Source organism: Brienomyrus brachyistius, chromosome 10 (genome assembly GCF_023856365.1).
Source record: "Brienomyrus brachyistius isolate T26 chromosome 10, BBRACH_0.4, whole genome shotgun sequence".
NCBI lineage: Eukaryota > Metazoa > Chordata > Actinopteri > Osteoglossiformes > Mormyridae > Brienomyrus > Brienomyrus brachyistius.
The window spans coordinates 13721651-13745741 of NC_064542.1; the positions used below are offsets into that span (position 1 = coordinate 13721651).

Below are 24091 nucleotides of genomic sequence, written 5' to 3' on the forward strand. Positions count from 1 at the left end.
CTTAGTTTTCTAGTGTCTATCTTTGCCATTTAAAAAGTTTTTAAATAGAATTTGACGAAACCAAATTTTGAAAGTATCACGAGCTTCATGTTTGTGGTAATACAAAGCAAACTTAAATTACAGATTGATGTAAGTATTTTAACAGTGTAGTTATGTCTGTGATAGGCATACGTCACTGGATGGTCATTATGAAACGGTTGACAAACGTGGTTTATTAGAAACAGCTTTAACGAAACATACGTGCTCACAAAGGAAATATATTGCACTCTTAAATGTGATATCAACGTTTTTTGCGTAAGCGCCTCAAAATCTGAGTATCAAAATGATCTGTGGGAAATAATACAGCAGAAGAAAACAGCAAATTGGCGATCTATGAGTGAAAGTATAGGGTCGTTTGTCATCCCTTGCTGATTTATCCACGCCCCTCACACTCACGATCTTGTGTTTCTCTCCCTTACTAAGCACTGTCGTCGTTTTTGTGGCAAGCAGTGCGATCCGCTTCTTTTTATTTAAGTGCTCCTGCTTTTATAGATCATTTAGTCAGCGTTTCCCCTTGACCAGACATATATATTAAACTACTCCAGGTGCTTTTAAGAGAACCGATTGAAGGATTTACGTGACGCGTTTTGGTTGTAGACCTTCTGGCTGTCAGCTGATCGTTTTCATGCCATCGACGAGAAGAAAAAGTGCTTGTGGACCACATTGCTTCTTGGATTATTATGGCCGAAATACAGAAGTCGCCCGGAGCGTGTTGTTATGTGCGCGGTGCGGAGTTTGCTAGCCAATTATGAAGACTATTTAGATGAAGAATAAAACTTGGATAAATGCGTCTTCTTGCCGACCACCAAAGAACAATGAACAGTGGTTCTAGCAACTTTCTGCTAGTTCCTATACCGGAGCATCCCGTCCCAGACTGCGTGCCCAACAAAAACGTTAAGATCGTTGTTCTGGGCGCAAGCAACGTCGGGAAAACAGGTAATATCTGCCTTAATTTTGACTGCCTTCCAAAAATGCTTTCAGTTTTTGTGACCTGAAGGATACGCTCCAAATGTATGGTATATAGATTGATAAAGCTGTAAATATTCTCTAATCTAAAGTTGCGCAATATGGCAGTACTGTTTATTATTTTTTTTAAATGAGAATCTTCATCTATTATTTTACCAGATGTATGTACTGGAATATCCAAGACCTACTATATAATTTTATTTTAAAACTGCTTTAAAAACCGCAGACAACTATCTTGTGCTGTGTAAGTGCCAACAGTAACTCACGAGGCGCAAATGGTATAGATATAAACAGGCCATGTGCATTTAGCTGTTTTGTAGTAACAGGATAGTTTAGTATATTCCATTGAATACTGAAAGTAATTGTGTCAGCATGGACACCAGGGGGCGTCGGGAGGGCGGTAAGTGCGCCTTTGTCATGGTTTGGGTCAATATTTAATGTTGCTCCCTAAGTAGACATAGACTTTTTTTTACACATGCAAATATGTAAATGTACACAGTGGCTATTTATTTGTTTTTTTGTGATTTTTTTTTTCAGCTTTAATCGTGAGGTTTCTCACCAAACGATTCATTGGAGATTATGAAGCTAATACTGGCAAGTATATTTTAAATCGCTTTTGCACTGGGATTTAATCAATGCAATATAACACCTAAAAGCATCTTATTTTAGTGTAAGTGATTTTTAAAAAGTACTTTATATGTATCTCAGGGGCTCTATATTCAAGGAAGATCAGTCTGGATGGGGAGGTAGTATCTTTGCAAGTTCAAGACACCCCGTGCGTTGCTTTGCAGGTAAGAATTTCACAGCCACAGTCTCATGAATCCCGTCTCTGATGAAGTCTTGAGCTCAGGCAGAGTTAAGTTATTGTTTCCTATCTGCTTCTATCATCGCTTAGTTCTGAATGCTCCAGGGATTTTCCTCAAATTATCTTAAAAAATAGCATCAATGACAACCATCAGACTTTCATCACGAGTCTGGCCTGAAAACACAGTCCACAGAGAGCACGTAGCTGGAGAGATAAGCAGGGCCTTGGAGATGGTCAGAGGGGGTTGAAGCTTTGGATTCTTCCTGTACTTCACACAAGGATTCCTCTTTCTGTTGTACAGCACTGTACCCAAGGTCTTGGCCGTTACCCACGGCTTCCTGTCTCAGTGCCCAACTACTGCGATTATTTTTGTGTTGGGCTGGTGATCCTGTACTGGGCTTGTTTTTGATGTAGTATTGCTTGATTTGTTCTGAAGTCTATTAGTGGTGGTAAACCTATCTTGGTACAGCAGTACTTAAAGATAAATCTATATAATACAATTTGCAATAGTTTTGGTCAACTTTCTTGTTCGTTTCTTTGCCTAAATAAGAACAGTACTAAGGGAAACAAGCTCGTCATCCCTTCTTGCCCTGTGACCTTGGATAAATGGTTAGAAGATAGAGTCCATCCATCCATCCATGCTTTGAATATCAGGGGTTAAAGTTAACTGCATTGTAATACATGCAAACAACTTCTATCATAGACTGAGTGACTTTCATATGATTTTGGGTTCTTTATGGGTGTGCTCTCGGAGGTCTTGGGGTAGCTCTCTGGTTGGTATAAAGGAGGGTCTTTGTTTGCCTACCTTCTACAGGATGACGGTGAAGGCCTGCTTTGCCAGGAGCAGATTAATCGCTCCATCTACTGGGCGGATGGTTACGTGATGGTGTTCTCCATCACCGATCCCGGGAGCTTCCGCACCGTCTTGCCCTTGTATCAACACGTCCGGCGCATTCACCCCAGCGGCAGCATTCCCATCATCCTAATGGGCAACAAGAGCGACCTGCTGCGAGCGCGTCAGGTGCCAGCTGACCAGGGGGAGGCGCTGGCAGCTCAGCTGGGCGGGGTGTACTTCGAGGCCTCCGCCCGGGAGAGCCGCGAGGGGGTGCAGGCCGCTTTCCTCCACCTATGCCAGGAGGTCAGCCGGGCGCTGGGAGGGACCAATGGCGAGAAAAGGAAGGGTGGACTCCACCTGGCCAGACCCAAGTCTCCGAACATGCAGGAGCTGAAAAGGCGATTCCGGCAAGTTCTCTCCTCGAGAGTCAAGTCTGCCACCACCCTATGATTCCAGAAAACAAGAGGGCACTCTCAAGCGAGAACAAGATTCATATCCGAGCCTGAGTGGGTTGTTACGGAGGTGACGAGAAGGACTCATCCACAGACTAATCGGAAGTTCATTCAAACCAGGACAGCTTGTTTGTCTGAACAGCAGAACAGCGCAGCTGTAATATGGACAGTTTAACTTTGCTGTCAGACAGGCAGACTCCAAGCTTCCAGCAGAGTTGTGGCTGGTGATAAGGGCTCGGTGAGAATTTACTGTAGACATCAGGTATTTACCAGGGAAATAAATTTGCTTAGAAAATCATTATTTTTCCTATGTTTTTTTCCCCCATGTAACCATGCACCCACCCTTTCACGGCATAATACCACACACTACAGCTTGACCAAATCATGTCCACTTCCCATAACGACAGAACTTTGCCAATTTCATGCTCAGCCTTGATAATGTGCCACTCATTGCAATCTCCTGGGTTGATTGCAAAACCTTTGTGAAGGAAAACTCATGTAAATATATCCCTACATCGTTCTGAGCCCACCTTTTCCCAATGGGGAGCGTGAAGGCCTGCAGTTCATTCAGTCATGCTTAATCGACATGAACGGACTGTGACAGTTTGGCACTGAGCCTTAACTACGAACTGCGAGGGCTCTGTTATTGTTTATTTGTGTATTGGTATATTTGACAAAGCCAATGCACATTCACAACATTACTTTACATATGCCAGAGTCAGCCAGTAAGTTAGTTTTAATCAGTAACCCCTGGGTTCTGAAGAGAAGAGCTTATCCATCTATCCATACATCCTTCCATCCATTTTCTGCTGCTTATCCGGGTCTGGGTCCTGCCTTAAAAGAAGAGTGCATGTAAAGATAAAAACATTCTGACTACAGTATAATACAAAGCCATATAAGTCCTCATATCCCATTCATGTGCCTCATATTCTGCTCAGACATCTGTATTTGTAACCCAATAAAAGGTAAGACAGCAGCCACTTGAAGTGAATTGACGTTATGCCATCTGTCTGTAGCAGCCCAGTTTCCAGCCTCCCAAAATGAGCTCAAACCATCTTTTAATAGCTTAACTTGTAGTGCGGATGCCGAAGGTTCCAGCCCCCAGTGGGTTTTCCCATGACCTGCCGCGTCCCTGTGCTACGTGTTAAAACTCCAAGAAGGTCATGGGTCAATGTGCTGAGCGCGTTCCTGCAATAGAATGGCCATTCCTGGCAGCGGAGCGTACGCCCTCCCTCCGCCTGCGTCAGCCACTGAGCAAACAGCAAATTTTACTGCTTATGCTCGAGAAGAGTAAAGATCACAGTCTGTGCACTCGCTCCTTTCTCTGTTGGCCCCAAGTCACGGCCCAACGTGTGATTCATCACTCAGACACCGAAAAAGACATTTCCCCTTTAAATTAGCCGGAAATGTTTCTCCAGAATAAGCAGATGCGGCCAGAGGAATATCGTGTCGCCTTGGTGGTGGGAGGGTGAAGGGATGAGTCAGGCTGTCTGCACTGTCATCAGTGGGAGGCGTAGCTGCCTTCTCTGTGGTCCTTGACCTCTCTTTCACTCCAGGGTTGACATCGCCTTGCAAAGTCTAAGACAGCACAGCCTAGATGGATTCCACAATTGAAACTGGACCAGCACAGAATCCAGCTTCGCTCTGTCCACAGCGGCACAGCACAAACTCCTACAGGAATGTTTGCATATTTATATTTTTAATAGTGTTTTGACTTCACTGCCATTTAGAATCCTAATTAAATTCCAACAAGATTGAAATGCCCATTACTGTAAATAGATGCACAAGGACTGAACATTTTCTTTCGCAGTTTTTTGGCAAAATCTTAAAGAAAACGGCAACTGAAAATCAGGGAGCTGGGAGGAAGCAAAAACATGGACCGGCTGTGGGTCCCTCTGGACCGGATTTGGAAACACTGGCCATGGATATGGGAGCTCCTTTGCCACACAACCCCTGCCCCCCCCCCCCCCCCCCCATACCAGCCTTTGGACAGTCAGCCAAAATGAGTTTCTCTCATCACTATGCAGTGGACAGGTGGGGGGAAAATGGCTTTGTTTGCTCCAATGATGCTTGGCAGGATGTGCTTCCCTGACAAGTGGGGGAAATGAGGAAAGAAAGTAAGGGAGCAGAACACTGCGAAGACCCCTGCTAGGGTGACCGGCGGTGGGCCGAAACCGGCTCGGTGAAAATGCAAATGCTATTTTGTTTCATGTGAGACACTTTTCCCAGCCCCTATTTTGCAGACTGGCAGGAAGTGTGGATGCATTTAGGTCTATGTGAGGGGAGAGCAGGGGAACCATGAGCTCACAGCTGGCTTCCATTAAGACTTCTGGTCTGGGATCAAGTCTGTAAACCAACCATCTCCTTTGGCCAATGGCCATAGTTCCAGGCAGATTAATTTCACTCTCTACACTAGTGACTCGTGAATCTGTCCCAGTAGATGCTGAGCCCTGCTTGAGCCGCTGGATCATAATCATTCTGAGCGTGAGCCTAGTGCTGTTACAGCCTCACTGTGGATAGACCCTGCTTTCCAAACCCCCTAGCCTTTTGTGGCCTAATAACCAGACTTCAGAATCTCAGGAAATTCAACCCATTCTGGCATTGTTCTATAGAAGCTGAATATTTCCCCAGGGCAATGAGGTAGGCCTGCTTGTGCTTATCAGAGGCTAATTTAGGAAGCTTCATCAATGCTCTTGGGTGATGTGTTTCTATTTCAGACTCCAGCAGTCTCCTTACCCATGGTGCCCATCACCGCTTATGTGTCACCATGTGCAAATTCCAACTCTGTTGCACTTTGGGAAATATATTAATTGGTGAGACAGCCCATGCTGTATCCATCACTGCTAAAAGAATCCTTATGAGCTTAATCTGTCCCCTTTTCCAAAATGCCATGCGCAGGTCACCTCAAATTTGAGTTAATGGACAGTTTATAGTAAAATGAAAATACTGTAAAAATGTTTCACACCCTTACAAAAGTAAATAAGAATGTTATGTTTCCACTCACTGGAGGCTGGCATTTAATCTCTACCAAATATGTGCTGAATGGAACAATTATCAATCCGCAATGATGTCAAAGTTATCAGAAAATGGATACCAAGATGTAACAGTGCTCCCCCCTCTTCCTGAAATATGGTTACACCACCAATTCTGTATTCATTGGGGCATTTGTTTTCTCTCCATGTCAGTAAGGGGGGAGGGGGGCCAGTGTTTATTGAAAATCCAGCCTAGAGCATTTCCTGTGTGGATGACGAGCACTGGCTCTTTCACAGGGGACTTCCTGGTGGCCAGATTTTGTTTCTTGTTTTTTTCCAAACAAGACGGAAGAGGGGAATTCAAACTGGGTACGTCCCCACGAGCCTGGGTGTGACAGCTCGCATGCATGTCTTTGTGTCCATATAGGGACTGCGTCTATCTATGTTTGTATCTATGCTTGGCTCCAGTGCCTTATCCTCCAGCACTGCAGCGTTGCAGTGACCATCTGACATCATGAACTGATATGTGAAGCTCATTCTTCCTGAAGGCTGTGACCTAGCACTCTGTTTGGGTAGGAGGTCACTTTGGTTTTCAGAAGCACCGAATCCAGCTCCCTACATACCAGGCACTCCAACTCCAGCCATAGTCACTTCCAGATATAGCCTGAGGTCTCGCCTTGAGGAAATCTACTGCAAAATCACCAGACGACCAGTTTATTCTGAAATGGGCTTCTCCCTATCCTCTTGTCTAGACCAATGGGTTTGAATGGGGAATGATCAATATAAGTGATTTCCAAAACTGAGCTTCATGAATCACTAATAGTATTTTTTAGCACAGGTTTGTTGTGGGCGTGCTTTGCGCCATCTAGTGGTGTCAGAAAATAAAGCAAATGGTTCAAGAAGTGTGACTTTGGCCATCACAAGTCAAAATTATTATCCACTGTATATAAATATCTCACTCGCCTGTCAGATTGAAAAGTGACCCCCCAGCAAAAAAATAACTCTTTAATCTTCATCTGGGGGGTCCCTGGTTCACAGTTAGTAATTCATGACAACAGCTAATAAATATAAATATATTTTAATGGTCTTCTTTTTAAATCGAATTCTTATTGAATCATTCAGTCATTTTAAATGATGCAGTGGTACAGAAAACTGTGTTCTGTTATTTAGAGGTTCTGCGAGCTTTTGTGTATGAGGTGTGACATCTGGCTCTATGTGATTTGGCAAGACCTGTCATCCTTACACTGCCTACTGCTTGTTGTCTACCCGGTGGGGCGCCTTCTTTGGTGTTGATGCACACTGCCCTCCCCAGCACAATTAATGATAATCTGATAATCTGTCATCCACGTGTCCAGCAACCAGGGTGCCGCTAGAGATTCTGGACCCCATGAAAGCACAACCAACTATGTTCTGATTTTGTTACTCAGGGCCCCTTGAAATCATCCTAACTACAAGCCCCCCCTCCCCTGCCTAGCGTGCCAATTCCGATTGCACATCACACTGGGAATTATTTTGTTCCGGGGCACCTAATTAACTTAAAGGACGTTTTGTTCATTTTTTACGAGTAACAGAGAGGTTTGATAATCAGCGTGCCTTTCCAATAAATTCTTCTTTCTGTGCTAAAAAAATGCGTTAATCAGTAAAACTGCTGTGGTAAACAAACGAGTAAACAGTCTGTTTCCAGTCGTCAGGTTGAGGCCTTCGGTTGTGTCAGCCGAAAGGAAGCGAGCGCGTTTTTTTTTTTTAAATAGACATGAAGGATAGTGTTGCGCTGCCCCCTAGCGCCCGTACAAGGTAATTAAAGCGCCGCCTGAATTCATCGGCGGCTGAAACGAGGCAAGATTATAGATAACAGATTTCATTGCAGGTGTACTTTACCTGCTCGTATTACAAATCCAGCAGCAGTCCACTGGATTGCTTCCGTCAGCTTTTCCCAGAATGAAGTTGTTAAATGTACATCAGATTGCCGTTTTCAGTATTTCATAACGAGATGAAGCAGAAGTCAGTGGACACGAAATACACTAGATGTAATGTCCGGTGATGTGCATATTCCAGTCTAAGCGCATCTGTGATTGAATATTTTGCAGTGAGCTTACACAGCCACCTACGTCTTAAAAAAGTTAACGCGTTTTATTAGAGTTTGTAGATTTTCAGCCTTGAGCAAATCGTGCTTTTTGTGTGTGGCAACCTTGGCTGACCTATGCCGGGGCACCACCATGTAAATACACCAGGCCAAGACCAGTATTTATTAAGTTTTCGCATAGGTGCAATCAAGCGGTGCAATTTAAAGATTCGTGTGAGCGACCTTTGCATGGCCAGTAATGCAGATGGGATTTAATAATATAATCTTCAGGTCAACTGTTCCAGGTCGATGGTACCGTCATACGGTTGATACGGGGCGGCTTTCAGGGGATTACGAGGCGCTGTCGGGTCCGCATTCACCAAGTAAATGGCCGGCAGTCTTTGCAGGAATAACATCGGCTATGGTTTTGTTGCGGTATGTGTCAGCATCGCCAGCAGCACCTAATAGCCAGCACTTTTCTAAATATCGTGTTAGAGTGGGTTATTCGCTATTCTCACGATATGGCGAAAACTGGTAGATCATTGAATAAAGGTAATGAGTTTCATTCTTTCTGCACTGCTACAAAAGTGAAACTGTCTTACCATTGCGAGAAATGCACGTTTAGATGATCTTGTTGCCGTTGCAAGAATTTCGCCTATTTTGTCATGATGTCTTACGAATACGCACAATTTAATTAAAATTGATGTCCAGACTAGACTCTATGTTTTTTTATTATTATTATTTTAAAATGGCTTTTTGGATTATGGTCACTTAAATTAGTTTGCTAAAAGCCAGTTTAAAATGGGGGTGCATGTAAAATATCCCACAGATAAATTCCTTATTCCAACACAGATTTCTGGGCACCTAATTTACACTGAGGTGTCCATGTAACATCCGACGATTGTGAAATAGAGCGTCATAGTTTAAGGGAAACCTAAATATTCTTTAGCTCCCTGCTCTCCTGCCCCTGACCCCATTCTACAGGACCGGAGGGCCACTGGGGAGAGCTTGGTTTCCGGGTGGCGGTGACCCATACGAGGCTGTGGGCGTGAGTCAGGCGGCGCTGTGCCATGCTGCCGCAGCCCTGCGCATTCCGCAGCTTTCTTGGGATTTGGACCGGGACAGAGCGGATAGCTATCAGTGCCAAGGGTCCGGTGCCGCCCCGCCCTCGCCGTCTAGTGTGCGCGACTCAGCTTTTCTTGCTCCTCCTGGCTGCGCTCTATCTCCCTGAGTGCTCCCCAGCTGCTGTTTTCAGGGTGGGTGTTCTGGGTCCCTGGTTGTGTGACCCCATGTATGCCAAAGCACAGCCTGGCTTGGCGGCCCGGTTAGCCGCGGAGAGGATTCGTGCCGACGCCTCCCTGTCCCTGTCTGTCACCTTGGAGCCTGTCGTCCTGCAGGAGGACTGCCAGACGGCACGGGCCCTGAACAGCTTTCTGGCTTACGGCTCCTGGGTGGCCGCCTTCGTGGGCCCCTTGAACCCTGGCTACTGCGAGGCAGCATCTCTGCTGGGCCACAGCTGGAACAAGGCCATGTTCTCCTGGGCCTGCGTTGGACCTAAGCCAAACCCCCAGGGCCGCCACTCCACCCTCGTCCGGACGTTGCCCTCGGCGGCTGCCGTGCTGCTGAACTTCCTGCGGCACTTTCGTTGGGCGCATGTAGCCGTCCTGTCGTCGGTGGAGGAAGGCTGGGTGGAGACGGCCATCCAGCTGGCCGGGGCCATACGTGGCCACGGGCTCCCAGTGCGGCTGGTCTCCTCTGTGGGCAATGACTCCACCAGCATGCGCCGTGCCCTGACTGAGGTCAGGAGAGCAGAGGGTCTGCGTGGTGAGTACAGTGTGGTGAGCACCGCTTTTGCCATGTTGACAAGATCCATTCACCTTACAAACCTGACCTTTAGTATAATGAAACTGCTTGAAGCAACTAATAATCACTCCTCATCTTGAAAGAATTGCTGTAGCTCAACAAGTAGTGCATTGTATTCACAAGGGCATGCGTTCAAATCCATGTGAGTATCTGCAGTATATATTGTGTATTTCCCCTCTACTCTAAGTTGTTTTGAATAAATACAATGTTCTTACAGAAACTATAACCACCATGCCCCCTAGTGCCCTAATGAATCATGTAAATGATCGGCTGGTAAAAATCACAGCTGCAGAACTGTTACTGAAAGGTGCAGTTGTTCTATTAATTACAAGCTGAGTCATTCTGCAGCTTTACGTGTTCCTGTTCCATTTACCTGTACATATGAGAAAGTCAGTCTCAGTAATGTCATTTCTTAATCTCCCATTTATCGGCCCGCTGTTACTTATGAGACATGGAGTACCAGGACCATAAAAGTGTTGGAGAGATTGTGGAGTATTGAGGTTATTCTGTCGCAGTAGACATCCAGGTCTAGATCATCCTGGGAAGCAGGAAAAAAAAAAGTTTTTTAATATTGCGTTGTTTCTTGTGTTGTTCCCGTAGGCTCCAGGATAGATCCCCCCCCCCCCCCCGACCATGAATAGGACAAGCGGTTAAAGATAGTTTTTAATATTGATTTTGATTTGACAGGAAGGGGAGGATGGCAAGGTTACCCCCCCCCCCCCACTCACACGCACACACATCTTGATGATGTCATCTTAAAGCCACAACTTTCCCCTTTAAGGAACAACAGGACTTAACAAAGTGGCATGTATAGTATGAGAGATATGAGCAAATATGTGATGTCCTCATAGCTGTGGACTGTCGGCCCCATGGGAGCCCCAGGCCCCTTGAGGGCATCTCCTGTGAGGCCGAGACTCTGATCTTCCTGTCTCTTGCCGTCAGTGGTGTTGCTCTGTATGCACTCTGCGTTGATTGGCGGAGCTACGCAGAAGCTGCTGCTAGAGATGGCCCATGACATGCAGATGACAAGTGGGCCGCTGGTGTTCATGCCCTACGACACGCTGCTGTACGGCCTGCCCTACCGCGACATGCGCTACCGTGTCCTGCGTGACAGCAGGAAGCTCCTACGGGCATATGATGCTGTGCTTACCATCACCGTGGAGACCAGAGACGTCTCCTTCTACCAGGCCTATCAGGAGGCTGTGGATCGTGGCGAGCTCCCTGTCTTGGTGGCAGGCCATCAGGTGAGGGCCTAACGTGCATTCCTGCATCTGCAGAAGTGTATGATTAGTCTACTGCAAAAATGTCTGCAGTAATCTGTGGCTGTGTGTTGGTGTGATATCCTCTATGTGTTTTTGTAGGTATCTCCTCTATTTGGCACCATCTACGACTCCATCATGCTCATGGCCCACTCCTTGCACAGTCTTCAGCGCTCAGGGGAGTGGCCTTCAGGGGGCATCCTGGCGCGCCACACCCACAACCTGACCTTCCTTGGCTTCAGCCATCCCATCCGCATAAGTGACTCTGGCGCCGCCCTGCTGGACTATGTGGTACTGGACACAGATGGGCACTCCTGGGAACTCTATCCCACGCATCGCTTGGACATGGAGGCCAACTTGGTTAGGTTCCTGGGTCGAGCAATCCACTTCCCTCATGGAGTCTCCCCTGAGACTGATTCCAGTTGCTGGTTTACAGTCGGTGTTATCTGTTCTGGAGGTAAGGGGGAGTGGAGGGGGGGTGTATATGCACATAGATGGGTACATCTGGCAACTACACTGTATAGGAAGTATATTGAACACTACGCTGGGGGAGATATAGAGATGTTTATACACAAGCAAGAGGAGAAGTATGTATTTTTTTCGTAATAACTAATATTACTGCTTTTACTCACATTTTAATTCCCCCTCATGTTAGGTGTGGAGCCTTTTTTGGGCATCGTATTGTCTGCGACAGTCCTCCTGATGGTTTTCTGCTTACTGGGACTTAAGTACAGCATAAGGTAGAGCTCTGCTAAACACCCCAGAGGACAGTCTGGGAGGGAGAAGTTACAGGTTCCTTTCCAGAAGCCTCGGCCCTAACCCCCCCCCCCCCCCCCCCCCCCCCCCCCCTCCTGTTTTCTTTCCAGGCGACACGTCGGCCAGTTCAAAAGGCTCAGGGGTCCCGACAAGATTTCACTGCGGCTGGAAGACCTCATGTTCATCAGCCCGTTGCTAAGCAACAGAGTCAGTTTCGCCGCGTGACAAAGTGTCTGAGAGACTGTCCTTCCAGCTGGCAGCAGCCCTCCTGCATGGCACCTTTTGGTCTCAGGAGATTAATCAGCTTGACAGGGCAGTGAGAACTGGTCACACAGACAGCTCTGGAGGGCATAGATCTAATGGAACCACTCCATCTGTTCCTTGTCTCCCTTGTGTTTTCCCTGTAAATTTTCAATGCCCCTCCATTTACTGGTGATGTCTCTGTCAGTTAAATGCATCTTCTGCCCTGCTATATATAGAAGAGCCGGGGCAACAGCAGGGCTAGTGAAATTCAGACGAGCGTGTCTGAAGCAGAACGGAGTCTGAGGTCCCCATATTCTACAGCCAGCCATTCCCCGGCCACCCTGGACAACTCCAATATTGCCATCTATGAGGTGGGTGCCATGTTGTGGGATAAACATAGTCATGTGGGTGGTGTCTGGGTGCTACCTGGCCATACACGGGCTGCCGGAGATCTGAGGGTTGCTTGGAAAAAGTCCTTAGAATACTCATTTCCACATGCATTGAGGCAAGTCATAGATGAGAATAATTATAATTAATGTCTTTCATTAATTATATTAATTACATGTTTGTGTTTGTAGGGGGACTGGATGTGGTTAAAAAGGCTGCCTAATGGAAATTTCGGTGACATCAACCCAGCAACAAGTGATGTCTTTGAGCTGGTTGGTTTCCATTTTGTTTTTGTTTCGTTCTGCCTTTTGTGTTATACTGCCACACAAAGGCAGAAAGCCGTAACTGCATAATGAGTTATAATCAAAATCGAGTCTCTTAGGCTTCTTGCTTTATCTCATGATAAAATGTCTTCACATATGTGAGATTTTGAAGAAAACACTGAAAATGACCTACCTACTACGCATTTCCCATTTTTTTCAGTTTGTGTCAGTGCAGTTACTGTGTTTTGTCTTTCTAGGACAGTATAGTCAAGTAAATATAAAGTAAAGAGTAATAATATTTTAAATCAAAGTCTTACCTGCTAGCAGGATTTACGATGTTTATGTATATAGAAAATGGGTACAGAGGAACTGCATCAGAATATTTAAAACCCTTGTTCCCATTTAATGAACCATTGATCTCACACATATCTTTCTCGCACTGGCAATATTATGAAATTTGACTTTCATGATGAGAGTTAAAGTTACAGGACAGTATTATTAGATATAGCTTCTGTACTTGTAAGCCAGATCAGGACCTTTAAATAGCAGTGAATCATTTGCAGAAGTTTGTAAGGGTACCCCAAAAGAAGATGCTTTTTGAACCAGGCCTCCTGGTCTTGCAGATGAGGGACATCCGGCATGAGAACATCAACCCATTCATAGGATTCTTCCATGACTGTGGCATCTTCGCCATTGTGACCGAGTTCTGTTCCCGGGGAAGCTTGGAGGACCTTCTGTATGCGGATGAAATTAACCTGGACTGGATGTTCATCTCATCACTCATGCTAGATCTCATCAAGGTGTGTTTACTGTAAGGGTAGGAGGGCTCTGCTGCCAAGTGCTGGACTGCTTTCACAGATTTGATCATCAGAACAGCTATAAAGTATCTTGATCTGTAGCCTTGGAAACCAGAGATCACATGAGGGTCATAAGTGCAAATCCTGTAGAAGGAATCTCCTCACCTTCAGCCTAAACTGTGGTCTGAGGTACTGTTTTTCAACCTGATCCTCGAGGACCCCCAGACGGTCCACGTTTTTGCTCCCTCCTAGCTCTCTGCCAGATGATCCACATTATTGCTCCCTACCAGATCCCGGGAAGGTCCAATATGTCCAAACTTTAATTGTCTTAAGGGTCCCCAAGGACCAGTTTGGGAAACATTGATATGACGCAACGACAAGCAGGAGGTAGTTAAGTGATTAAGGTTTGGTCCCAGGGAGTTTTTTTCCCACATTTCAGTAGATGACCTGGATAGTTTGTGGTGTTTTTATGAAATTAAACTATTTAGGAGTAAAGTAAACCAAGGGGATTGTGGTAAGGGGGAGCTCTTTAGGACCCAGTGAATGAGCTCCCACCATATATGTACCAGCCATGCTTTTGGGTCGCAGGGCATGAGGTACCTGCATCACTGGGAAATGTGTCATGGCCGGCTCAAGTCGCGCAACTGCGTGGTAGATGGACGCTTCGTGCTCAAGGTGACCGACTATGGCTGCCGTCAGGTGCTGGAGTCACAGAAGTTTCCCTACATAGAGCCACCCGCAGAAGGTAAGCAGAATAGCACAATGCATCCCATAACAGAGCCTCTGACACTTCAGGTGGGTGGGATTGTGAACTGATGTTTTTTGAATTTGCCATTTGCACAAGTGCAGGCACATTGGAATGCTTCCTTTCCCATATTCCATCCTGTTCTCCTTTGAGACGTACACACATTTATATATAGTTGAAAGCGAAGCTTGCGGTCTGAGCACAGGGTCAGGTTTGATGCCGCTGGTGCGTTTCGGAGTGATTAAGGGCCTTTGCTCTAGTGACTATAGTGTGTGACTATTACTATGAAACTATTACTGTGTGACTCTTCTACCATGGATGGGATTTCTGCCAGTGACCATTCAATCATAACCACAGACCACTCCCCTACCATGCACTGTCAGTGTGTGGTTCGGTGGGCGAAGCCTCTGTGCCTGTGATCAGAAGGTTGCTGGTTCAGGCCTGCCTTCGGCACACCTGCATGTCCTTGAGCAAGACCCTTAACTCCCAGCTCCCTGGATGCTGCTACGAGTAGCTGTGCTTTGGGGCCAGCTTGCTGTCACCTACAGAAAGCAAGTTGGGGGAGGTGTGAAGTGAATTTCAAATCAATAAAGTTTCTCATTATTATTATTATTTATTATTATTATGAAACCCAATGGGAATCGATAAATGAATGAGCAGGAGGTGGGTTCAGGCTGTCAGTAGTTGACGTTTCTCACAGATCCCATCTTTGGGCGTTGAAGCCTTGTTTGTTCTTCTGCTAAAGGCAGCAGCTTTCCAATGTGTCTGTGAAGACCTCTGCACACCAGCCTGTCCCTCTGACTTTGCACGTGTGTGCAGAGCTGCTGTGGACGGCCCCAGAGATCCTACGGGGCCCGACCCCGGGCCTGACTGGCTCCAAGCAGGGCGACGTCTACAGCTTCTCCATCATCCTGCAGGAGGTGGTGATGCGTGGGCCCCCGTTCTGCATGCTGGATCAGTCTGCTCAAGGTGTGACCCACTTGGGAGCCTCACTCGGGGCACGGCAGCGAACGCCTGAGGCTGATGAATGCATGCAGATATCTAAATGCCCCACGCCTAAGGTGGGAAGGCGATGCACGGCTGGAAAGCCTGAAAACTCTGAGCATCGCCCGAGTTCTCACTGTCATTAATGTTCCCTCTGCCTCCATATTCTTCTCTGTAAAATACCTTGTACAGGTAGCCTTGTCTGTTTTTGTTTTAAGCCATATCTTGCTTTTAGGATTGTCATCTTAAACATGGTTATTTTTTTCTGAGAGAGATCATTGAAAAGCAAATTTTCAAAGCTCACTCACTTCATATTTTGTTTCTGAGACTACCAGTGTCCAAAGGTCAGGCTGCTCCATCATATATTACTATTGGGAACCAAGACTCACTCACTAATTATGTAACCCAACAGACAATTTTCATTACATTTCCAAATCTCACTTCCCCAAAAATCTTCCCCAGCGTATCCCATGGACTGAGTGAGTTTTCAAAATTGGTTCTTCAACCGTTTGCATGTATGTGCATGACAGATGTTGCATGTGTGAAACATGTGATTAGCGTGTAATCTGACCGACCTCTTTCCTGCATCCTAGACATCATCCAGCAGCTCCGTAGGCCGCCACCCCTGTGCCGGCCCATGGTCCTGTCAGACTCCACCCCCGCCGAGTGCATTAAGCTCATGGAGCAGTGTTGGGATGAGCAGCCCGATCGGAGACCCACCTTTGACCAGATCTTCAAGCAGGTGACCCCACTGGCTCGCAGATTCTGTTTTCCTCCTCATTGTAGTCAGCAGTGGTACCACCACTGAAATCAACCTTTCTGTGTAGATTTTGTAAGTAAACAAAGGGGATTATGGCAAGGTGGATCTCTTTAAGACCCAGTCAATGAAGGTTACCAGTAGTGGGTGCGGTGGTTAGCACTGTCAGTGGTCAAGACATAACCGATCAGATTGTGGAGGAGGTGGGTCCAAGCAGTTAGAGGAGATGGAACAAACCAATCAGATGTCTAGTTCCTGTCTCCTCTTGCTTGGACCCATCTTCTCTACTGAACCAATCATTTTTCATTCTGCCCTTAGAACATTTTTGTGTAAGTAAAACTCTCACAGGCTGGCTCTATGTGTACGGAGTTCTCCCCGTGTCGGTGTGGGGTTTTCTCTGGTTCCTCTCCCCTCCTTCCCCTACCTCGCCCCACCCCACACACTCCACAAACATGGTAAGGTGAACTGGAGTTGCCACTTTACCAGTGTGAGTTGTGCACTTGCCCTGCAATTGGTTATTCTCCACTTTATGCCCATAGCTACTGGAATAGGGTCTAGACCCCCACATGAGACAAGTATGTATGGAAAATTCATGGACTGAGGTAAACATACCTTTTTTGGCACACTCATTTGGAGTTTAAGGCAGGCTTTGGATTGAATTGGGGGGCGGTGTGTGGCTGTTAAGCTGTTGTGCTTGTGAACAAAAGGTTGTTGGTTCAAATCCCAGAGTGATTTCACCATTGAGCCCATGCGAAGGCCCTTAATCCCCAATTGCTTCAGGGACTGTCAGACCCTGCTTTCATCTGTACGTCGCTTTGTATAAAAGTGTTTGCTAAACAAAGAAATCGTAAATAGAATTGAGAGATTAGTTGTGGGATAATCCCCAGGAATTCTTTTTGTTTATCATCTGCTTCTTACTTATTATATATTTTTTATGCAAAGGGCTATACAGGGCTAAGCACTGCAAATCAAAACGTAAACCTTTTCCTGCACTGTGAACCATGCCTCGTCTGCTCCTCCTCTTGCATGTGCTCAGTGCGTCTGTATATGTTTGCACTAGTTCAAAAACATCAACAAAGGGAAGAAGATCAACATCGTCGACTCCATGCTACGCATGCTGGAGCGGTACTCCAGCAACCTGGAGGAGCTGATCCGGGAACGGACGGAGGAGCTGGAGGTGGAGAAGCACAGGACGGAGAAGCTGCTCACTCAGATGCTTCCACCGTACGAAGCTGGGGCTGCATATATGTGCAGATGAAGTGTGAATGCATGCACATGCTCATAACATGCACATACATCCCTTTGTGCAAACACACATGCAACCACATACTTAAAATGCGGTAATACATACACCACTGGTGCAGAATACTTGCATGCATGTTGAAATGCATGCAAGAAAAACTACAGTCGCCCAAACACGTAACTCCTGTATACTTGCAGATGAACTGACGTTGACATGTACAGCCATGGAAAAAATGAAGAGCAAAACTTTTATTTCACTAATTTTTCAGTATTTTTTTGCAAACTGCAGCCTGGTTCTACTCTATTTGTTATTAATGAAGGGCTGCTTCCTTACTTTATGGGACTTCCGTCCTGCTTCTAAGAGCCTAAATTAACAGTCATCTCTGGCATTAGGAAGTCGCTTCTGCTCTTAATCTGTCTGGTTTCTGGTCGTTCCCAGTGTCTCCTGCTTCAGGTGCTCCTGCTTTATTCTTGTGTACTGCCGTCTCAGAAATGTTGAACCTGCAAACAACCTGCTGCTCAGCGTAACCTTCAGCCAGCAGGTCCACGATTTAAACCAGGATTTAAAAATGCAGATTTGTTTTTGTTTTTAAATATAGAGTCTTTTCCATGGCTGTATATGCACTGAGGGAAATCTGCTAGTACAGATATAAACACATATGGTGCATAAAAAAAAACAATTATGATGAAGGTGGTTTGACCATTTCTAACCTCAGCATCCTTTGCTCTCTGAGGTCCGTGGCAAAGGCCCTGAAGCTGGGCTGTACGGTGGAGCCAGAGTGCTTCGATAACGTGACGTTGTACTTCAGTGACATTGTGGGCTTCACCGCCATCTCTGCCAGCTGTGAGCCCATAGATGTGGTGAATTTACTCCATGATCTATACACTCTGTTCGACGCTGTCATCGAGAACCACGACGTCTACAAGGTATGGGCTCCGTGTCTCACTTGCAGCCTGTATTTTTGGACACAGTGTGTTGCTGCAATTCCTGGCAGAACCACCACTAACAGGACATTCAGAAGGACAACTTCAATTTGAGCTGAATTCTGCTTTGAGACATGAACCTGGTGTCCAGGTCATATATGGAGCTCAGTCAGCATGATTCCTTTGTCTGGTAATTCTGGCACAATCCATACCTCTTTTGTGTTCTTACACTTAGCTTGTTTGCATGATGTGAGCATTGTAAAGGAATCACAAAGAATTCGGTTGTAGGTGGTGGGTGTGCTTTACCTTCTTTACGGGCAGATACAAGAAAATGGCCCAATATGTTGATCTTACTGGTGGAGTGAAGGGTAGTCGACCTTGTACATTGCAATTTCTGGCTTTCACCACAAGGCGTCATACTTTTTCTTCATGAAGACCCATCTCTTCCCAGTACTAAGGTGTATTGATCTCTTGTTGGTGATTCTGTTAAAGATTTATTGATAGGGGTGAGGTAGCAAGCCCCATGCCCAGCAACACCTCCGGGCTTAGGACTGTTCGTGGTGGAATTGGCCCTGTTAGCCATCAAACAATGAGAATGACCAGAATGCTCTTCAAGTATGACCAAAAATTATTGATGCAAATTATAAGAATGGAAACAGCTTTTATTCCCGTATCAAAATTAAGTCAGTGCCAGGGCAAATTTAATATAAGGTTTGCAATTCAACAAAAAAAGCCAAAGCAAAGTGCATTGCTCAGTCCTGGAGAGTCTGTTCTTGACCTTGGCGAGTCTGTTCTTGACCTTGGAGAGTCTGTTCTTGACCTTGGAGAGTCTGTTCTTGACCTTGGAGAGTCTGTTCTTGACCTTGGAGAGTCTGTTCTTGACCTTGGAGAGTCTGTTCTTGACCTTAGATTGTCAAGTTCAGACCTTTGGTGCCCAGCAGAACACTTAGTCCAATCATGGATCTTCTGCGAATGCTGTGGTTCCGCCATAGTCCCCTAAACATCAAAAAACCCAAATTGCACGTGTCAGTTTGCGTTTGTATTTAGCAGACACTTTTGTCCAAAGTGCCGTACATTTGGAGAAAGGGGGGGCAAACAGTACCTGGAGCAATGGAGGCCCAAAAGTAAAATCTCCCTTCCAGCTCTGGGACTTGAATCGACAACCTTCCGATCATGGGCACAGCATTCTAACATGCTGAGCCTCGAACCGTCCCGCATCTATACAAAATTGCACATTATTTGATAATTATGTCGAACACTATATTACACTATAATATCTGTCTCACTGCCTTCTCCATACCATAACTTGGTACTGCAGTAATACCTCACGTGGTCACCTTAATCACCCCCTACGCTGCGGCCTGTCCCAGGTGGAGACCATCGGTGACGCCTATATGGTGGCATCAGGGCTGCCCGTTCGTAACGGCAGCCGGCATGCGGCTGAGATCGCCAACATGGCCCTGGACATCCTGAACGCAATGGGCACCTTCAAGATGAGGCACATGCCAGACATGCCGGTGTACAGCCGCATCGGACTGCATTCGGGTCAGAACAGCACCCCTACTTACACATTGCTGGTGGTATTTAAAACACTGTCAAATTTTCATAGTCCTGTACCTTTAAATGAAGAGAACATTTTTATTTAAATAATTTTATTCTAAACAGTTTAATTTAAACTATTCTAAACTAATTTAATTTAACATAATAATCTAGCCTCTGGATTATTATGTCAAATGATCTATGTTTTGTGTGTTTATAATTTGGGTGCATGTGTACATCCTTATTTCTGCATGCGTATGGTGGTTATAGGGCCCTGTGTGGCAAGTGTTGTTGGACTAACAATGCCCCGGTATTGCCTCTTTGGAAACACAGTCAACATTGCATCCCTCATGGAGGCCACAGGCATGCGTAAGTTCACCGTGTTCACTCTTTGGCCCCCAGGGGGAGCTATTGAAGCATGTTCTCAATGCATGCTCAGATTTATATATATATATTGCCTGAAAAGATTTCTCACGACTGAGAACAAGCAGACAGACATACAACTATTGCACCAATCAATTTGTACATTTAAAAAATGAACAGGGGAAAATGGTTGAAATCACATTTCGGTGCCTGTTAAACATGTTCTTGATTAATCACCCATCGCCTGAAAGTAGAAATTGCCCAGTGCAGATCTTGCGGTCTTGCTTTGCAGCGCACCGCATCCACATCAGCCACAGCACAGTACAGCTCCTGCAGGAGCTGAATACTGGGTACCGGGTACAGCTGCGGGAGATGCCTGAAGTCCTGAAGGTTAGCATCGGCTAATGCTAATTTGGCCAGTCACACATCCCACCCTACTGACAGGTGGCTACGTGTGTGTCTCTTTTCACTAAAAGGCAGGTATACTTATGGAGCTTTCGCTGTTCCTAGCAGAGGTAATGTCCTTCTGGCTTTCATAGCCAGCCTGGGGCCTTCCAGACCCCTGCCCCTCTTCCTTACTCTTGGCTTATGACTTCTGCAGGACACAGGATTGAAGAACACCTACTGGCTGATCGGCAGGGATGGCTTCACTAAGCCGCTGCCCCTCCCACCCGAGGCCCGGTGAGCAGCACACGGCTTTCTCTCCCTCCCTGTCCTCTGCCTGTCCTTTTTTCTGGGACCTCATTGCTCACTCCAGAGCAGCTAATGGCCTGCAGATGGAGGAAACAGCCCAGCGCCCGCAGTGGAAACCTTGTAAAAACTCACCGCAAACAATAAGTGGGTTGGTGTCGTCCCTGTTAAATGTGGAACGTCGCATGCTGGCAGCAGTGCTGTCATCCTCTGGATGGTTGTCAGCTCTTGTTTTTATTTTGTGATACATTTGAGATTAATTCTTTTATCAGTCAGCAAAATTCTGGTTATACAGTATTTTTCACGGCATAAATGTGAATTACCTATAACTGTCCTCATAATCCTCTAAAAATGTCAAATATTAAATTTCTTAAGGGTAACATTTTACTGTACTAAAGTTATAAGTTGCACTGTGCATTGTTAATGAAGTTTCAAATCTTCCTTAATTAACATCTGAATATAAATATATGTCAGATAATAAAGATAAAACCTGAGCTTGAAATGGTAACGTTGCACTTAAAATCCCTTGCAGATTCCCAGTCATGAAGCACATTGTTAGTACGACAGCAAATTCTTCGGGACCACTAAGTGTTTACTGGCTGGTTTATTCGTTTCCCGTTACGTTAGATGTTATATGAGGCCGAGGTCACAGAACATATGTAACCCTGCAACAATGCTGATGTCACTCCTTGGAATTCCAGCAAGAGTCTGACTGGTTCCCTTAAGCTGGGGACTTGGGTCTTTTAGTTTAGGAGACTAATCCTTTTTCCTGCTCAGTGGTGCTCCTTCATGGTGATGTAGCTTCAGTCCCTGACCTCTTAGACATATAGAACAGGGTTGCTTTGGTTTTCTTTCTCCTGGAACATTGTTGGTTTTTCTTTGTCCACAGCGTACGTTTATACTGGTATCCTTTGGCTCAATAAGTAGGGCATTGTGCTAACAGGACGAAGGTTGTGGGTTTGAGTCTTGGGGAGCATGTTAACTTTTCCGCTAAGTTCCTTCAGATAAATGTAAAAAAAAAAAATGTTATTTGCAGGGATATAACTTCATTCTAAAACTGAGAGGAAAGTCATAAAAAACCAAATGCAGTGAATCACAAGGAATTAATTGTATCAGTCTCCAGTAACATTGTTTTTCTGTTCTCTGCAGACCAAAGGACTTCAGATTGCTCCTCAAGAGGACGGTGAAGAGACTCTCTCACGTGAGGCACGTCACTCAAATAACCACAGCGGATGAGGGCAACGTGATGATACACCACCACTGAGGCCGAAGAGCGGGATCGAGCCGTACTGTGATGGCTGGGGATGAACAAGCCCGGGATGGGCCTGTTGGATAGCGCAGTCCCTTCGTGTGACATAGTATGGACAGAGAAAACAACTGACCACTGCACGCCTGCTTTTGGGTTGGCTCGTGGGCGGAATTTTTTGGAATACTCAAGGCAGCTCGCCAGCAGAGACTAGAAATGAAGGGAGAAGCAGGATACCAGCTGAGATTAGATGCTCCTGTTCATTATGAATCACCTTGCAGGATGATGTGGTAATTTAGAGGAAGGTGGAGTGCATTACTCAGACATGGGGGGCGGTCGGCCTAACTTTCAGAAAACAAAGCCGGCCGTGTCTGATCCTGCAGCAGAGCACATCCTGCATCCTGTAGGGAGTGTCCCACTAGAGTGCTGACCTCAAACACCTCAGGCTCACCTGGGACTTTTGGTTTTGGACCCCAAACACAAGATAAACACAAGACCTGTAGGCACAGCAACACGTGTCTGGGTGAATTCTGTACTGCTGTTATCTTTATTCATTTTATGAACATAAGTGGGGGTGTGTGTGTATTACATTCATATATTTAATGTACTGTACATATATTCTGTTAAATAGAATATAGCCTGTATTTGTCAGGCATTAACACAACTCATGGAGAAAATAAGTTCTGCTTTGGATCACACTGATGTGAAAGTCTCTTATTTTTAGTTTTTTTTTCCATTTAATATATGTACTGTATATTTTTGACATTTCAGTAAATGTTGTGGTTCTGACTACCTGATGGCTGTGCTGGTGAAGTCCCTTAAATTTTAATCTGTAGAATTTGGGATTCGCTTAAAAAAAGGCATGTATTCATCACGTAATGAAATTCATGTTCATTAATCCATAATCATCCCACCTAGGGTACGCCTCGATACTGCGTCCTGTGCGGTCTGGGATGGACTCCAGGCCTCTTGTGACCCTACCCAGGATACACAGCTTGAAGATGAACGGAGAGATGAATGTTCTCTGCAGAAAAACACTAAGCATGTTGGAAAAATTCTTATCGCTGTCTTAGACTTTGCTGTTTGCCTTATCATTTCCATGCTTTTGCCATCACAGGAAAAACAACAGCGCCCTCTAATGTGTGAAAGTGTATTTGCAAAGGATTCTTGTCTGCTTCTGAATTACCTACCACAGAGTCATTAAGAACGTAGACAGTGGCGGTCCCTTTAAAGTGCATAATTTTATCTTTTAACCTTCCTGCTACTTCATTCATATGGAATGCAGAGACTGCCTCAACGTGTAGGAATGTACCCAAGTGCCTGACCACTGCTGCCAGATTAGCATTTTCATATATGTGAAGTTTATTGCAACATTTTGGGTGTAACTGTTTGTAATTTCATGTACCTAAATTTGACTTGAAGATGGATTTCACATAATATAACATAATCTGCGATAGAAATAATCAGTTTTATTGACTGAGTTTGGTATTGGTTTACCATTCTGAAATATACCAATTATAACACTCATTTAGTCAATTGAATAGAATCTTCAAGTTCAATGCGACCATCAGTAATAGGCATTTGCAGTGTGCGAAATGTCACCCGTCCATCCAGGGTTGGCATCAAGGGTGGCCATTCTCGAGTCATGCTTCTCCAAACGCCACCCACTAAGGACAACATCTTTTAAAACTTTAATAAATTAATAAATATTAATAAAGGCGTTCATCATAAAACAAATAAGTCCGGTCTCTTCCAGGGGCGTGGCTACATTTAGTCTGCTCACCCAATACCGCCTCCCGATTGGCATCTTTTACCGTAACCGCCCTGGCAGTTTTGTTCTGGCACTGGCACTGCATGCATCTTCCTTAACTGGTGAATGTGGATCCTACCCCCCAGGACCAC

At 45.6% G+C, this 24091-nt stretch overlaps 2 protein-coding genes across 2 annotated transcripts; both read left to right on the top strand.

The window, feature by feature from the left end:
* Positions 1-254: 254 nt before the first annotated feature.
* On the top strand, positions 255-3395 carry rasl11a (RAS-like, family 11, member A). Its single transcript, XM_049029791.1, has 4 exons — positions 255-975; positions 1543-1599; positions 1714-1796; positions 2625-3395. Exons 1-4 carry the CDS (start codon positions 825-827, stop codon positions 3093-3095), a joined length of 762 nt encoding a protein of 253 aa, XP_048885748.1. The 5' UTR covers positions 255-824; the 3' UTR covers positions 3096-3395.
* Positions 3396-7904: 4509 nt separating this feature from the next.
* On the top strand, positions 7905-23007 carry LOC125751199 (retinal guanylyl cyclase 2-like). The gene is made up of 18 exons (XM_049029831.1): positions 7905-9955; positions 10937-11238; positions 11356-11710; positions 11909-11993; positions 12120-12216; positions 12489-12623; positions 12831-12911; positions 13526-13702; positions 14288-14444; positions 15264-15413; positions 16022-16170; positions 17246-17409; positions 18162-18354; positions 19722-19896; positions 20161-20259; positions 20546-20643; positions 20855-20934; positions 22093-23007. The coding sequence occupies exons 1-18, from the start codon at positions 9202-9204 to the stop codon at positions 22205-22207; spliced, it is 3366 nt and encodes a 1121-aa protein (XP_048885788.1). The 5' UTR covers positions 7905-9201; the 3' UTR covers positions 22208-23007.
* The last annotated feature ends 1084 nt before the right edge of the window (positions 23008-24091 follow it).

Bases quoted from the DNA above. Each gene is read 5' to 3' on its own strand.
- rasl11a (XM_049029791.1), top strand. From the start codon at position 825: ATGCGTCTTCTTGCCGACCACCAAAGAACAATGAACAGTGGTTCTAGC. The intron at 1,600-1,713 runs GCAAGTATATTT...TATGTATCTCAG, and splicing joins AGATTATGAAGCTAATACTG to GGGCTCTATATTCAAGGAAG. The intron at 1,797-2,624 runs GTAAGAATTTCA...TACCTTCTACAG, and splicing joins CCCCGTGCGTTGCTTTGCAG to GATGACGGTGAAGGCCTGCT.
- LOC125751199 (XM_049029831.1), top strand. From the start codon at position 9,202: ATGCTGCCGCAGCCCTGCGCATTCCGCAGCTTTCTTGGGATTTGGACC. The intron at 11,239-11,355 runs GTGAGGGCCTAA...GTGTTTTTGTAG, and splicing joins TCTTGGTGGCAGGCCATCAG to GTATCTCCTCTATTTGGCAC. The intron at 12,624-12,830 runs GTGGGTGCCATG...TTGTGTTTGTAG, and splicing joins CCAATATTGCCATCTATGAG to GGGGACTGGATGTGGTTAAA.